Consider the following 18,774-nt stretch of genomic DNA (forward strand, 5'->3'; position numbering starts at 1 on the left):
GCTTTGAGCTGAGGAAGGGGACGTCGGGGTCTCGGGTTGATGAAGGCAATGGTGATCTCAATCTGAAGGGGACAACGTGTTTCAACAAGAAAGACGTGAGAGTAGGGGAGATGTGTTTCAGCAAGAAAGATAGGAGAATTCTGCGGTGTGCAGGGCCACTTAATGGAACGACACCGTTTTCACAATTAATAAAATGGTGTGTTTCTGGGTCGTGCACGGGTAATCCTCAAATGGAGATTGCATACAAAATTTTCTTACTAATTTAGAAGTTTGCACATATGTTGGAGAGACCAAAATCTCCCTTAGACCTCAAGGCCCACATGCCCAAAGGAAAGAGCCCATGATAAGCCGCGAATGTCATATGGCTCACCTATTCAGAATCAATACGTCACCTGCAAGAAAAGGATTCAACGGATTTTGTATCAGTAGAGTAAGTTTAAATAATTCATTGGTGATTGAACAATATCAGATAAGGAGGAAGATTCAAATTACTAGCCCTGTCCTAACTCAAATAAGAGATAAGGTTGTTACAAAGACGAGAGCAGCCCCTCCCAATCTCTATATATGATGACAGACACATGACCTTCAAATATAAAGAAAAAAAGTGAGAGACATGCAAACACAAGCAAATTGAGACAGCTTTCCTAATAAAAGAGGTAGACTAGTGAATAAATGATCCATTCTCGGGGTAAGTACTAGAGTGACACATGATGCATGATCAAAATTAATTAATGTAGAGATCAAGAGATGATCAGTAGTTAACGAACCTCTCTTCATGTTCATGTGATCTCCTCATTTTAATTAGTAGTAGTACTACTACTACGTACCTTGGCAAACTAATAATGAAATATATATATATATATATATATATATATATATAAGATGTCGGGCAAAATTTCATGGCAGCTAGCTCGATCGATCTCATGCGTGGACTTTTTGGATCAAATGCGAAAAAGATTTTCCACTGTACATACATGAGTTGCATGCTGCATGCAACCAAATCTCACATCCCCCGCCCCCATTTTTTCCCCTCAAAATGTCTGTTTTAGTTTGACTTAAAACTGTCATGTGCTGGATTAGAAAAAGGCCGTATACGGCCATGGGGCGGTGCAACGAGCTCGTGAGTTGCGTGCGTGCGTGTTATAACGACTATGACTGAGAACTTTAAATTAGTTAAAGCTTAAAAGCTGCATGCATCTCCCTGGCCTTCATATTCGTCACATATAGGCTAGCTGGAACAAACAATGATATAAAACATGACGACGTACCATAATTATATATGATCGATCTAGCTTATAAAAGGAATTAGCGTGTGCACGCATGCAGTACTCCTTGATCTTATCCACATGATGACTTGATTAGTGGGTAACATGTCGATGATCTGTAGATAGAGAAAACAATATATATATATATATATATATAATGAAATTATATATATGTATGGTACAGCTTGGGAGAATGTTAATCATGTAAATTATAGTCCAGAAAAATATACTAATTAATTATCAGATATAATTATCCTTGGAGTATGTATCATCTTATTTTTTGTGTATTTCTAGACTACTATACTAATAATTACTAAAAAAGTATCATCATGTATAGATTCCTACAAAGTCTTAATTAAATTATATATATTGTGTGAGCTTTACCTTGGATCGAGTAATTGTATATATATTTTTGTTATATAGTTTTGGTAACGCTAAACCATATAAAATTCCATCTTGTAATATTTAATTTACGTACGTTTTAGAGCAATTCAAATTCATCTATATATATATATATATATATATATATAATTATATATATAATTCGGTCTTTTCGGTAAGCCCGATATGATATTCCACTTGAACTGATAAGAGCTCTACAATAAAATCCAAAATTATGTCTGTAATTAAGCTGTCTCGATCGAGGAGATCAGGAGAATTCCAATGACTTGCTCTGATTATATATATCCCATTAGTTTACAATTAAATTTTACAAATAGTACTTAGGGTCGTAAACAAAAAGATAGATCAGTTAATGTTCCTCGATCCTTTTATAAGCTCAAATTTTAAAACCTTGATTTGAGTTTGGTTCGTATAATAAACAAGTTAGTATTACACATAAATTTATACTTGTTTATTAATGGACCTAATTCACTATAAGAATAACGAATATTTATGATAAATTATTTATGAAAAAAATGATTATTTGTGATGAAAACAGACTCGTTTTAACAAGAAATAATCATTTTCGCAAGAATAGCTAGTCACAAATAAACAGTTTTATTATAATATAAACTCATATAAATTGGATTTGACTCGATCGTATAAATTCTATTACTTTGTAATTAAACGTTAATATTTTTACTTACACAATAAAAACATTTTAATTATTAGAGAAGATAAAAGGGAATCACATTTTTATTATTATATCATGGATTCCTTTAGATATAAGTACTTTATATATAGATACGCTTGAATTTATATAAACTCAAAATAAATTTATTAGGATTTATCGATAAAGTCACAAATCTAATATAAATAACATATGTTGAGATAAAATTCATATATAACATTCATTAGTTTTAACTTTTATAAGTGTTTATATATGATTTACCTAACTAATTTAAATGATATATATTTGCATAACTAATAAACTCGTTAAAAAGTGTAGCTAAAATAAGGGTGCTACCCCCACCATATGATGCGGGTTATAATTTAAAAATTATGTAATTTTTAAATTTATTAGTACATATTTTTTATAAATTGTAGTGTAGTAGGCGTATACACTACAAGAAAATTGTTTATTTACGATCAGTTATTTCTAGTGAAATGATTATTTTTAGTTAAAATAAGTCTATTTTCGTCGTAAAAAAATTTGTCACAATACCCGTTTTTCTTGTAGGGAGTGTGACATTTTTATAGATTGTATTCACAATACAAGTCTCACACTTAAGAAATATGAGACTCTTATATTACTTTAACAATTTATAAAAAAGTAATCATAATACACTACAACTTATATAAAATATTAAGTAAAAAATTTTACTTAATATATATTACTATATTTATATAATAAAATATATAAATATAGGGCGGGGTTGGGCCCCGCACCCTGATGCCCACCCTAAGCTAAAATATCATTAAAATAATAATAGAATGAAAACACCTCGTATTAGGATTAGGACAAGTAGGCCCCAAGTAATTATTAGTGCACATGAGAATTAAAGGGTAGAAAGTTCACATAAAAGAAAATTAACTAATTATGGTTAAACTAACATCATCATAAAATAATCAACCCACCCAACTATAACCTCAAGAAAAAGGATAAAAAAAAATAAAAAAAAATTGGATAAATATAGTGTAGAGTTATAAGGATAAATAAAAAAAAATTGGATAAATGGAGGGGGAGATGATAACATCTCTTTGCTTGCCTCCCGGCTCTACAGTAACAAAGTGGAAAATAGATTTATCTTCACGAATATATAACTTTTTCTCAATTTGATCATAGCCCTAATTCCACTAGTCTAAAGACCCGTATGAACAAAAAGAGTAATACTAGGTATAAATTTTAAATAAATAAGTTCTGCATAGATATTTTTATAAATAAAAATTCTATTTACAATCTTCAAATGGAAATTATATGTGCAAGCCATTCGTTAAATAAAAAAAAAATACTATTTTAATAAAGATATTATTATAATTTTGATAAAAATTAAAGATAAAATTAATTAGATTTATAATATAATTTTTAAATAGAATCTGTATGTAACAATGCTCTTAAAATTATAAAATCCATAAATTAAGGGTTCTTAAAATTTTAGGATTGACAGGAAATCAGTTCTTAAAATTTATTAATATTTGTACGAATTATTAAACAGCATTAATTAGGTTTGTTTTTTTGTCTTTTTTTCTTTTCTTTCTTTCGAGATTCAGAACTTTCCAAGTATCTTAATGGAATGAGATAACCTAGGAAGTTTATTCTATACATTTTTTTATTTTATTTTAATTAATTTTGCATGGCCCAGTTGCAGCAAATGAACTTAGGGGTAAACTAGCAGACAAGGTGGACTAATGAGTGTCTTGTAACACTGCACCTGACAACACACGATCATAGTACCTTTTACGAAGAAACCTTAGATCCCAATCACCGATTCACCGCCACGGTCCGACTCCACCACGCTTTTCGTCAGCGCGTGGTATAAAAAATCTTCAAAATATTTTTGATCTTTTACCTTTTAAAATTACAGAAAATATTAATTGAAGGCGTGAGTGGTGGCAAAGTCGGTGGCCTGAGTGGTGTCCAGATGGGCAGTGGGTCTTTAGGATAATGTGAATCTATGAGTTACCCTAATTATTTGGTGGTGGGGGTGATTTCCTTTTGAGTGTCCTTCAAGCTTAGCTTGCTACGATGATACCATCATCTTCTTCCCTTCCCCGCCGGCCCCCAGCTGCTTGCTTTATGTCTTTCATCTCTTTTCCTTTTTGCTTTCACCTTGGAATCCTTCGATGTCTGCACCGCATCGGAGATATGGCGTGGGTGTTACAGTATTTAATGAATGATTTTGGTTGAATTTTCATTTCCATAATGCTTTCTGCCATCTTATCATGAAACGACGTTATCTCTAGCTGCTTTTCATCAGTCCAAATTCTTACCCTATATTATATATGGGTCCCCGCAGTAGCTTCGCATGCAAGGGATTAAAAGATTGATGATCTGTTCAGGGATAGATTTTTTGGATCTTAAGAAGTATATATCAATACATATTGAGATACTTTTCATCAATTAGCATAAATCACGTCCAACATCACCTTCTTCAAAGCATGCGATTGACTTATATATAACACATATATATTAAACTTTTGATTGTTGTAAAAACACGTAGTGTTGAGAAACAAGTGAAAGCAAATCAATCAGATCAATCACACGATATAAAATTAATATGGTTTGGTAACGTGTCTATGTCTATAAAACTGCAGAGAATTTTATTATATTGAGGAATTATAAAATACACTTTAAATGTGAAATCTCACTGTTCAAAACTCTCAAGTTATACTAAATTGTTTATTAAGTACATATTTATAGTGTCACATAGCAGAAATCTTAATTTTTACTTTTCTGCATTATTCGCTCGAGTAGAGTGTCGAGTGCACCTCAAGTAAGATCTCTATCCGAAGCTCGCTCGAGCTACCTTTCAAATGAGACTTGAGCGAACTTTCTACTTGAGTTTTACTTGAGTCACCTGTCCCGCGAATGTTGAGTGAGTTCTTTACCTGACGCTTTTTCTAAATGCAAACAGTGCTAAAAAATTTTCCCGACAGTGGCTTTGCCCCGAGACACCACAAGGCTTGGGCTGGCATACCAACAAAACTGGGCTCGACAAATAAAAAATTAATTAATTTAGATTAGTTTTTGAACATGTATCTTAATTAGGGCATCTCCCATAAATAGTTTATTTTATTAAAATTCTTTTTCGCCGCTGTACGTGGAATCCGTATTTTATGTAGATCGAATTCTCCGAATATGAGTGATGACTGTACTGGAGTTGATTGAATTGGTTCTAGGAAAAGTTTCAAAAGCGGATCAAAGAAGATATGTGGGAGCTGTCTTGGCGAATATGCAATCAATCATATCAGGATCGAAAATCATCCGAATAAAATTTAACCCGAGATGTTTGGATTCGCAAGTCATCTCAGCTCATCTCAACTCATCTCACTATTATTCATTACTATTCAGTAACTTTAACTTACAAATCTCATTACTATTCACAACTCATCTCATTACTATTCACAATCCATCTCAACTCATCTCAGCTCATCTCAAGTCATCTTCGAATCCAAACATCTCGGGTAGGTTTGGGGTGAGATGAGATATAAAATTTTCATCTTATCTTATCTTATCTTATTATTATATATTTTTTAAATCTTCATATAAAATATAATAAAAATTTTAACTTTTTCAAATTTCAATTCAATAATAATATTAAAACATAATATTTTAAACATTAAAATAAAATATAAAATTCTCATCTTGTCTTTCAAACATGTCCTTATTCGATTGTGCCAAGTGTGAAATTATCATTTTTTAAGTTGATAAAAAAATATAGATTTTATTATTTATTTTATATTTTAATATTTTTTTTACGTGTAGATCAAACTCTTCTTTAATAGGTGGCTTAACACGTAGAATATTTAATTAAATCGGTTAAAGTGTAGAGTCAGGGTTCGAACTTAGAAACTCTACTATGATACCATGTGTAAATTACCACTTATCCTAAAAATTTAAACTGATAAAAAAAATATAAATTTTATTATTTATTTTGTATGTTAACATTAAGAACGTATGTACTGGAGTGCTATTATTGCATATATTAGTTTAACAAGAATAAAATAAAATAAAATATTTAAAATATAAAAAATAATAATAGATAATTTTAAAATATATAAAGTGTGTGATATGAGATGATGAATAACATCCCTCAATATGGTTTAGTGTAGATCGAGATCAAGATGAGACGCACATGGGAATCACCTACCACTAATTAAGATTAGGTTTGGATACACAAACATTCTTATCTCATTTCATCTCATAAATACAAATTTTTTAAATTTTCATTAAAAATTATAATAAACAATTCAACTTTTTTAAATTTTAAATTAAAAATAATATTAAAAAATAATATTTAATAATATTTTATTCAACTACTATTCAAAACATCTATTCTCATCTCAGATGAATTTTCTATCTAAACCCAACCTAAGTATCATCTAAGCAAAAGAAGGAGAGTTTTCTAGATGAGTTTTGCTATACATCATTACTATTCATCCCACATCTCACTATTCATAAAATGTAGAGTTTGAGATAACGAATAGTAATTGAAAAGAATATCACAAATCGATATAATCTTTTTATTATTATAAAATAGATTCATAATCGTATAAATTTATGCATTTATATATGTACATATGTATATATATACACAAACATACAGATAAACCATTATGTATATATATACACAAACATCCCTAGCTTGTCCAATGAATGGATTAATTAATGGATACAACGCATATATAGATGAAAAATGATACCATGCATATACGTACCATGCTGAAATGTTAGTAGTAGAGCAGATGATCTGGTCATGTCATGACTAGATCGAGGTTGGTCGACATTGGCGAATAAGATACGACTGAAATGTCTAATGTTTTGGCTGCATAAACTTACCACCATGCTCATTACATGACATCATCATCATCATCCTCATCCCAATAGTGACTGATAAATTAATTTTTATTAAAAAATTAAGAAAGCTATTTAGGTCAGAATAGCGATAATTAATCTCATTACGAATTAGAGTTAAAATAATTAAGAAACTTTATAATTCTCCGATCCAATTGCATTACTCAAAAGACAGAATTGTAAAAAGTGTTTAAGGAAATCATGATGGGATTATCATGCATATAAAATAATGTTTTTTTTTTTTTATATATATATATTAAAGGGTAGAGTAAGACACAAGGGAAAGAAGGAATGGATTGTGAGAATAACGAGGAACATGTCCCCTTGAATTGCGGGGTGAAGTATGGGTTTGGTGTTTTAAGATTGTCGTTTTGCCTTTTCGATATTGGTCCGAGTATACGTGTGTGGTTGCGTCTCGCTGTCTATGAAGTAGTGCCTGAGATTCTGTTCTTATATATGGAAAAGCTAGCTTGACCATCTGCCCCCCTCATTTAAGCAGAGCCAGCTACCTCTTTGACTATCCTGAACCTCTGACACTGTAGCTTCCATTTCTCAATTCTCACCTCCTCCACCTTCCTCTCCTCTCTCTCAGTGGATGCCACACCCACAATCGACTATTATAAATAATTAAAAAATAATAATAATTACAATCATAAATATGTAAATATATAAAATTTACATAAAAAAAATAAATAATTTTTTAATAATAAATTTCATTCTTTTTCAAAATAATTATACGATACTTACGTATTCTAGGACTACATATAACATTACTCATAATTAAATGAGATAGAATTAATTTATATATCTAATAAAATATTATTTAATTTTTTAAATATTATTATCATATCTTCAAAAATTTAAAAATTATAAGAATATTTTCGTTGATTAATAATTTTTTTAAAATTAAATTGAAACCACGTAACGTACTATACAAAAAAACATATTTAAGAAAAAATATCAAAATATATTTTTTAATTTATTTAAGATGAAAAATACTTTACTACGTAACATCCAAATAATTTTAAAACTATTTAAACACACTTTTTTAAAATTTCAAAAGGCCCCAAGTTGTGTTGATACAGTTAATCGGGCGTTGAAAGTCGCTCAAGGCTTTTTCTATTCTGATTATGGTGTGTTGCAACTGTGACTAAAAGATTATGGAAATTGACAAGAACCTAACACAACACAATAATGGTAGATATCCTACTTTTATTGTAGAAACAATGAGGTTGACAGCTCGAGGTCTATGTAGCACCTGACCTTAGAGATTTTGGGCTGTATATGTCATGCTTTCCTAACTTGTGGACTTCCTTTACATGGGCTCGCGTGCCCATACTAAAAAATTTTTGAGAGAAAATATGATGTTTTATTTTATCATAATATAATAAGTGTAATTAAAATTGATTTCAATTGACATGGTATCTTATAATAGAAAGTGAATACTGCCTATCCATATTATGAAAATATATAATGTTAATGCCTTAATTTGTACAACAGATCGAAAGGGAGGAAATAATTATTCTCGGCTCACGATGATGATCCGGGCTTCGATACAATGTTTTTCGTGTTCATTCATAACATAAATAATAAAAAAGTGAATACAAATAAATAAAGAGAGACATATGGATTTCCTTGCTTCTGGTCTGTTAAGGCATTAACATCTAATAATTACTCTTTTTTTTAATCTATTTAAACTCACATTTTTCACCTTATAGATTCTATGATCTAACAACTTTTTTCTAATTTTCATACATGTTCAATGAAATGCACCAAGCAAATGCAAGCAAGATCATTGTGCCTCCCAATTTGGCTTACTTTCAAATCCAAAACCACGCAACATATGTAATATTTAAATTATATCTTAATACTTTCATTTCTCTTAATAGGTAGTTTCAACATATGTAATATTTAATTAATGAGATGAATTTTAGAGTTAAAGTTCGAAATCAATACCTCTGCTTTGATATCACGTAAATCTTTTGATTTCATTTATCTTACAGAGATGACCGAGTGATTAATTACAAAACAAATTTAAATATTACAAAGTAGAGAAATGTCTTATCTACAAAAGGATTTAAAAAAAAAATCTAAATTTATATGATTTGATATAATAATTGTAAAATGTTCTTTTATTATAAAATAGATATTATGCATATTGTGTTTGAATGTTAAATTGAGTTGATTTGAGATGATAAAATATTGTTAGAATATTAATTTTTAATATTATTATTATTTTAGAGTTTGAAAAAATTAAATTGTTTATTAATTTTATATTTAAATTTAAAAAAATTATAATGATAAATTTAGATGAATTAAGATAGATTTAGCAACCAAACGAAAACTCGCACCTCTGTGTTTTCTGGGTAGTCAAAGACCAGCCGAGCTCCCCTGCCCCGTGGCCCAATCTAGGACGCTCTGTGAACAAGAGTTCACACGACTAGGCGAGCAAAGGCAAAGCCCAAATTATCTTTCTAAGTTTTTTGATTTTGTTGTTTCCAAGGGGAAACGAGACTCGTTTATGTGACTATATGAATAAAATTAATCTATATGAAATAAAATTAATTTTTTAATAATTTATTTCACTTTTATTTTTAAATAATTATGTAAGATTTGTACATTTTATAATCGTACGTAGCATTATTTGTATAAATAAAATTAGTTATAAACTGATAAAAAAGTGAAAACAATGATGAAAAGTGAAGAAAAAAGAAATTCCGGTATGAATTTGGTCAAAAGTAACAGTACCCTAATCATATAAATGAAATGGACGAATATGATGTTTGACATTGTGTTATATATTCACGAGGCGTTTGATTCGGAAAATCTAATATTCTATTCGACATTTATATTTTTCAAGAATGTGATGCCAGAGGATATAGATTCTTGGAAGAGAAATTTTTTTAACACATATAAATTTTATAAAAATACATTATAAACTGGCTTGATATGATATAGTATATCAAAATGTAAAATTATTTATTTTATAAAATAAATTTAACGTATCATATAAAATAATATTAATTTATAAATTTATTTTTATAAAAGAGAAAATATATTTATAATTGTGAATTGTGCAATGTAATTATTTTGAAAAAAATGAATAAAATATAGAATCTATATAAAAAAAATTAATTTTTTAATAATAGACCATATTCTTTTTCAAAACGATCACGCGACGTTTATGTACTTTACGATTATATGTAAAATTACTCTACGCCATTAGTCCAAAATATCTTGGCAGATATCATTGTAGTTAATGTTATGATTCACACTTCTTTCGAGTAAAACTATTTTCGAATTATAAAAAATGGTTGTGTAAAAAATTCATAAAGGATCTTAATGGCAAAATTAAAAATTTCCTTAGACAATTCTTAGGCGTTTGATTACATAAATAAAAAATTTATGTATAAAATATTAAATAGATAACTTAATTTTAATTTTATTAATTTTTCTATAGAAAAAAGAGGAAAAAAAGATATTTATGGATCGAATTAGACTGAATGGACCGATAACTAACCATCAAATTTGACAAAAATGATAGGCTAAAATTCTCAACCTATGAATTTCCCGGACCAGAGCAGACCGATTCATCCGTATTTCAGACTGAGAGTTTGCTGGCAATTGAATTACAAATTACAAATTCCATATGCAATAAATTGCATGTCGGGCCCACTAAAATGAAGGTATAGTCAACCAACCGCTATTATTTGAAGGACAAATGGATCACAAGTCACACCCCACTTGGTTTGAAGGCGTTTAATGCTTTTTTATAATATATATTAGATTAGTTTATAATAAAAATAATTTTATAATATAATATGTCACATTAATTTACGTAAATTCATAAATTTATTTTTATAAAATATTTATATAAAATATGTCTCTTTTACATTTATCGATATATTTATTATTTTCCCTTAATTTTATTGAAGGTTTTCGCTTATTTTATTTGTGAAACTTATGAGCTCTTGAGACTGAAATTTTTGCTAAGGAAATTATCATTAATATTGCATATAAAAGAAAGTATCATGGATATGACAACTGACAACGACTAAGGAAGGTGTCGGAAGGTGTCGAGTGACTTGATTTGAATTTGTGATTAGTTTCAAAACCGTGTAATTTTATCTTTATTGGTGGTTTTTGGATGTTAATATATAATGAGAAATAAAATAAGAGATTTTTACTATCTAAATTAGGCTTTAAAAACTTTTTGTGTACCGTTGATGTGATGTAATTTTAATTTATAAGATTATGTTTGAATGTTGAGTTGAGATTAGGGCTATACAAAAATCGACAGCACCAGCCGCCATCGACGCGAACTGACCGGCCGCATTAGGAATCGGTAGAAAATCGGTCGGCGTGCGGTGGAAATTTTAAGAAATCGACGTTCAGCGGTTCGGTCTCAGTTTGAAGCTGGACTGGACCGCTGAACCGACCGATATAATAAAATCTTTTTTTTTTTTTTAAATATACCATTATCAAAACGGCGCCGTTCCACTTAAGTTTAAGGTTATGTTTGGGTACCAAAAGTTTCTCAACACTTTCCAAGTATTTTCGTACTTTTGAAAATACTTCACATGCCAAACAACTTAAAATACTCTTAATGGGACCCACAAACCCATTTCAATCTCTACTCATAACTATTCACAAACATTCTATAATACTTATTACTATTACATATAAATAAAAAATAAAATCACTATAATATTTATCACTATTAAATATAAATAAAATAAAATCACTATAATATATAAATAAAAAATAAAATCACTATAATATATAAATAAAAAATATTTATCACTATTATATAAAAATAAAAAATAAAATTGCTATAATATATAAATAAAAAATAAAATCACTATAATATATAAATAAAAAACAAAATCACTATAATATATAAATAAAAAATAAAATAACTATAATATATAAATAAAAAATAAAATCACTATAATATATAAATAAAAAATAAAAGCGCTATAATATATAAATAAAAAATAAAATCGCTATAATATATAATAAATAAAAAATAAAATCACTATAATATTTATCACTATTAAATATAAATAAAAAATAAAATCATTATAAAATATAAATAAAAAATAAAATCACTATAACATATAAATAAAAAATAAAATCACTATAATATTTATCACTATTAAATATAAATAAAAAATAAAATCATTATAATATATAAATAAAAAAAAAATCACTATAATATATAAATAAAAAATAAAATCACTATAATATATAAATAAAAAATAAAATCACTATAATATATAAATAAAAAATAAAATCACTATAATATATAAATAAAAAATAAAATCACTATAATATATAAATAAAAAATAAAATCACTATAATATATAAATAAAAAATAAAATCACTATAATATTTATCACTATTAAATATAAATAAAAAATAAAATCATTATAATATATAAATAAAAACTAAAATCACTATAATATATAAATAAAAAATAAAATCACTATAATGAAATAACTATAATATATAAATAAAAAATATTTATCACTATTATATATAAATAAAAAATAAAATCACTATTATATATAAATAAAAAATAAAATCACTAAAATATATAAATAAAAAATAAAATCACTATAATATATAATAAATAAAAAATAAAATTACTATAATATTTATCACTATGAAATATAAATAAAAAATAAAATCACTATAATATATAAATAAAAAATAAAATCATTATAATATTTATCTCTATTATATATAAATAAAAAATAAAAACACTAAAATATATAAATAAAAATAAAATCACTATTTTATATAAATAAAAAATAAAATACTATAATATTTATCACTATTATATATAAATTAAAAATAGAATCACTATAATATATAAATAAAAAATAACATTACTATAATATTTATCACTATTATATATATATAAATAAAATCATTATAATATTTATCACTATTATATATAAATTAAAAATAAAATCATTATAATATTTATCATTATTATATATAAATTAAAAATAAAATCATTATAATATTTATCATTATTATATATAAAAGTAAAATAAAATCACTACAATATTTATTAATATTAAAAAATCACTATAATAAAATCATTATAATATTTATTATTAAAAATCAAATCACTATAATATTTATGGGACCCACACATTTTTCAACTACCTACTCAAAAGTCAACAACTCAACATACTTCACACATTCAAACAACTCAAAATAATCTCAATGGGACCCACAAACTCACTCCAATCTCTACTCATAACTATTCACAAACATTCTCAACACTTCTCAACACTTTTCAACACCCAAACGTACCCTAAGTTAAACGGCGTCGTTTTAATTAATAAGTACTACAACAGATACTGGAAACGACACCGTTTGACATTAAACCAAACGTCGTCGTTTTATTAAAGACGTAAGAAAAAAATAATAAGTCTGAAACGATGCCGTTCCACTTAAATTTAAGTGAAATTGCGTCGTTTCATTAAGAGTAATCTTCTTCCCCGATCGTCTTCTTCCTGAACTCTCATATGTAACTCTCTCTCTCTCCCCTATGCATCTCTCCCTCTCTCATTCTCTCTCGTAATTATCTTAGTAGAACTGTCAAAGAACCGACGCCGACCGAGAACCGGCAAAGAACCGCCTCGATCGGTGTCCTCCTCGCCATCGACCGGTTACGATTGGCGCCTCACCCATTTTTCCAGACGTCGGTCGGCGTCGATTTTGCCCAAAAATCGTGCCGACGACGTCAGTTTTCACCCCTAGTTGAGATGATAAAGAAAGTTTTGTAGAGCCTATCTAAAATGAATTTATGTGTTTGAATGTTAAGGTAAGTTTCGATATATTTATAAAAAGTTGAAAAAGATTGTAAATCTTGTATATAAAGATGTATTGAGTTAAAAAATATTATGAATCTCACGTGTAAAAAAATTTTAAATTAAATTGAATTTAATGATTTACAAATTAGACATTAAATTTAATTTAAAATTAAATTGAATTGTTAAATTGAATAATTTCAAACGGAGCCTAAATCAAATTTAATATATTAACGGAATGAATGGTTTATTGTATGCCATCGACTCGCAATTTTTGTCTCTCGAGAGAAAGAAAAGCATTTGATAATTATTAAAGGAAGGAGTGCCATGTGGGACATCCTTTTTTTTATTTTTTTTTTCCGTTTCTTTCCCATTAGCATTTACTACATTTCCGAATAGGGATTTTGGGGTAGTGGGAAGCAGATAGCAATGAAAACACACTGGCGACGGTTTTCCATCCCCATCACACGAAACTGCTGGGAATGCGCACTTGAGTCCTTGAAAACTCATCCATTTTACTTTGAATAAAGCTACTTTGCCCACCGGTTTTGGCCGCTCCATTTGACCGCTGATAAATTTTTTTTTTTTTTTTTTTTTAACTTAGTGATTAAGAAAATATTTTTAAATGTATTAGTATATATTTTTTATTTTTTATTTTTTAAAAATATTTAAATGTATTAAAAAATGTAAAAAAAAAAAAAAAAAAATTTAACACTGGGCGGTAAGCCCAGTGGTAAGAGTGGGGCGGCAGAGTAGCCCCACTCTTTTACTTTTCCAGGCATCAATCAACGGTCTGTTACTGCGGACCCACCATCAAGTGGACCCATGCACAGAGCAGTGTGCACGCATTCATTCAAGCACCCATCTGCAGCAGAGACAGGATCTCTGCAAGAAAAATGATATCTGTACTTTAAAAAAAATAAAGAGAAAATAAGTTTATACAACTTGATCAACAGTCTCTTTTTCTCGTATTTATAAAGAGAAAAATTTTAAGAAAACTTTTGTTTTGAGAAAACTTCTCATCTCATCTCATCTCATTATTATAATTTTTCTAACTTCTAATATAAAATAAAATAAACAATTCAACTTTTTCAAATCTCAAAACAAAACTAATATTAAAAAATATACTTTAATAATATTTTATTCAACTTTTTAACTTTAATCTCATCTCATCTCTGAAAACAAACGAAGCCTAAGTCTCATATTTTACATATTTATTTAAAAATATGTGATTATATATTTTTAAATAGATATATAGAATATGAGGCTTCTACATAATTCAATATAAAATATAAAAATAAAAAAATAAAATTACATATTTTTAAATAGATATATAAAATATTCTACGTAGCACAACTCTTACCAGGAAACCGGACACCGTCAATTTTTTTCTCGTCTATGAGAATCTTAGCTTTATCTTTTTTAACTCCACACGCCGAACCCGTCTACTCCTTTTGCTCATTTTACAAAAGCAAGAGATCTCAGCATCAGCAAGACAGCAACGGCAGGAGAAGAAGAAACTAGATACAGAAAAATGGCAAAGGATAGGAAAATAGGTGTGGCCATGGACTTCTCAAAGAGCAGCAAGAACGCTCTGAAATGGGCCATAGATAATTTGGCTGACAAAGGTGACACCCTTGTCATCATCCACATCAACCCCAACTCCCTGGATGAGTCTCGTAACCAGCTTTGGGCCGAATCTGGCTCTCGTAAGTATCTTGTTCAAACTTTGATCGTTTTCTTTTTTTTCCTGAAAAACACTAATGATCACGAAGACGATCTGAACTGGGTTTGATCTGATATGATTTGATATGGTTTGCGAAGCTCTTATTCCTTTGACGGAGTTCAGAGAGCCCGAGGTTATGAAGAAGTATGATGTTCAGACAGATATCGAAGTCCTTGATACGCTTGACACTGCTGCGAGGCAGAAAGAGGTTATTTTGTTTTTTGTTTTTATCCTCTTGTCAGGTCCATCAAATTTCTCTTTCTTAAATAGTCTCTAATATTGAATTTTTGTGCCTTTCCTTTAGGTGTGCATTATCGCAAAACTGTACTGGGGAGATGCTAGGGAGAAACTTGTAGAAGCTGTTGAAGATCTGAAGCTGGACTCTCTGGTTATGGGAGGCAGGGGACTTGGCACCATCCAAAGGTTTTTTTTTTTTTTTTCCTGACCAAAATATCAAATACTGTGGGTTTTGATGATTGTCTTGAATTCTTAAATCATATATACATATTGTGAGATCTATCTTCTATCCTCTTTTACTTACATGCGTGTTTTTTGGGTGCTTGTAAATTGTGCTATATCATATGGAAAGCAGGATCCTGCTGGGGAGTGTGAGCAACTATGTGATAACCCATGCTCCTTGCCCTGTGACTATCGTCAAGGATTCAAGCTCTGGCCAGCCCTGATTTTGTCATTGGCTTTTCGGTTTTGAGTGCTCTTTAATTACCAGTACCATCAGCAGTGTTGCTGAGTTTAAGATATGTTCTTGTGTACTCCTCTGATCTCAGTCATAAAGAATATTGTAGTTTGATAAAACAAAATCCTAATATTTTGCCATTTTGTTTTCCTGTAAGTTGATGTTTTCCAATTGGTGTCGTTTGATTGATAGTGAGGGGAATTGAGATGAGACGTTTGAAAAATACTATTTTGTCCATTCAATTTGTCCTCTCATGTATTGAAAAATTTTCTTATTCAAAAATCTATTGGCATATCAAAATTTAAAACATTATCATCATATTATATTAGAGCATCACATCGAGATAGATATTATGTTTAACCCTTGTAGGGTTATGAACTACTATTACTCTTGCGGCAGGGTTGTATACCACTATTATACCCATGGCGAGTTTTGTATGCAACTATTATATCTATGGTGAGGCTGTACACCATTATTATACTTGTGGCAGGGCTGTATACCATATTTAACTCTCGTGATAGGATTATAAACTACTATTATACCCGTGATGGGGTTGTATACCACTATTATACCCATGACGGGACCTTAATGAAAAAAGAACAGAAATAACATCGGAACCAAATTATAATCAGGTAGAGAATCAGAACATTTATGCCAAGATTTTCAGATGACACATTGTATTAGAACAGAGTGTTGAGTAAGATTTAGATCATTTCACATATTCAAAATAACATAATCAAAACTTTTTCATTTAATCAAAGCAAACTTTTTTGATCTCATATTTGCTCTTTTTGTACAATTTAGAAACATAATGTAACAAAATAAGCTCATGACAAAAAATACTTCATTCTTATACAGATTTCATGAATATGCAGAACACATATCCGAAGTCATTTTCAGGTTTAAGCAAGCATGCATATTTTCAAAACCAACCTCATTTCATTTCTTTTATGTAAAATTTAGTATAAGAATTCCGTTTACCTAACTATTGTACTGTATTGTCTAAAGCTTGAGTCGAGACTAGCAATCTAAACACCTACCAAAGAATAATCACTGACCTATTAATAACCTACACAAACATCAAAACTACTCAATACAACAACTACTCGATTCTAACAGTGAATTAATAAGAACACATAGTTAGCAGTTAATTCATTATCCTTGTGGAAAGCAACACAACCTATTTTCCAGCAACTAACACAGCCCAACTAACCACTCATACCAACCTATACAGCACGCATAACTGCTTCTTCAGCCAAGCACAACAATCCAGACAGCCACATGCCCCACTTAGCATCACAACATCAACCTAAACAACCATATATCAACCCAACTAGTCATCATCATACTCTCCTCCATCCACTTCACCTATGCAAAGGAACTCCCAAAGCAACTATCCAAAAAGAACCCACACAAATTATATGCTTCGCCATTTAATATATTTTCATGAAAATTTTTAGCAACTACCAAGCATACCCATCATACACATTATAGTGCAAACAATGAGTCTAGTTATCATACTTACTTTCATTGGTGGTCGCTGGAATTAGTGAATGGAGTGACACTGTCCAGATATGTGAATACTGCCCTGTGCACCAGCAACCCACTAATATTTAGATTTTGTATTTGAAAAGAATACGCGATGGTTAATTCAAACCAAACAAGCAGAAAATGAATTTACCTAAGTGATTAGAACATATCTTAACTTTGTTAACCTAAGTTAACTGTAGGTTATCCTTGGGGAAAAAGTGATACTATAAGATAAATCCGAAGGTTTGAAGGGAAAATACGCTAAATTAATATACATTTAGGAAGGAATAAATACAGTGTAAAACACGAACAAAAAACTCGACAGGGACTTACCAACGTTGGTGGAGAAATCCCAACGATCCCTAAATAGGAGTGATACACGGTGGGGGAGTAGAAATGATTCGTGCAAAAATTATGTGAACTGTAATTTAGTGAAAGTGCACGGTGAAACAACAGAAAGACCTCCATTGATATTGAAGAGGCTCACCAGTGTTGGTCGAGGATATTGGCATTAGCAACAACAACCCACAAGTGCGGCGTTGATACTCCGTGTCCAGCAACAGAGGATGTTCACATACAAGGCTAGCAGTGAAAGAGAGAGAGAGAAAGAGAGTGAGAGATACTTACCAATGAGAAAAGGGTCAACCTGCAATGACCCTTGATGGTAGAGGTGCATGACGTGGTGGTGGAGGGGTGTCCTATTAGAGGAAGAGAAAATTATGAGGGCAAGAGCTTGAGTATGTGCGTGGTTGAGAGTGAGATCGGAGAGTGGG

At 29.5% G+C, this 18,774-nt stretch overlaps 1 protein-coding gene across 1 annotated transcript; it reads left to right on the plus strand.

Annotated features, from left to right (window-relative positions):
- The first annotated feature begins 15,400 nt into the window (after positions 1–15,400).
- On the plus strand, positions 15,401–16,708 carry LOC109012035 (universal stress protein PHOS32-like). Its single transcript, XM_018993470.2, has 4 exons — positions 15,401–15,760; positions 15,876–15,985; positions 16,082–16,200; positions 16,370–16,708. The coding sequence occupies exons 1-4, from the start codon at positions 15,586–15,588 to the stop codon at positions 16,458–16,460; spliced, it is 495 nt and encodes a 164-aa protein (XP_018849015.1). The 5' UTR covers positions 15,401–15,585; the 3' UTR covers positions 16,461–16,708.
- Positions 16,709–18,774: the final 2,066 nt, after the last annotated feature.

The sequence above is a fragment of the Juglans regia genome, chromosome 4 (assembly GCF_001411555.2).
Source record: "Juglans regia cultivar Chandler chromosome 4, Walnut 2.0, whole genome shotgun sequence".
Taxonomy (NCBI): Eukaryota; Viridiplantae; Streptophyta; class Magnoliopsida; order Fagales; family Juglandaceae; genus Juglans; species Juglans regia.

What these genes read in the sequence shown, in the direction of transcription:
- LOC109012035 (XM_018993470.2), top strand. Translation starts at nt 15,586, where the DNA reads ATGGCAAAGGATAGGAAAATAGGTGTGGCCATGGACTTCTCAAAGAGC. An exon ending in CTGCTGCGAGGCAGAAAGAG is followed by an intron (nt 15,986 to 16,081) that starts GTTATTTTGTTT and finishes CCTTTCCTTTAG; the next exon opens with GTGTGCATTATCGCAAAACT. An exon ending in GGACTTGGCACCATCCAAAG is followed by an intron (nt 16,201 to 16,369) that starts GTTTTTTTTTTT and finishes TATGGAAAGCAG; the next exon opens with GATCCTGCTGGGGAGTGTGA.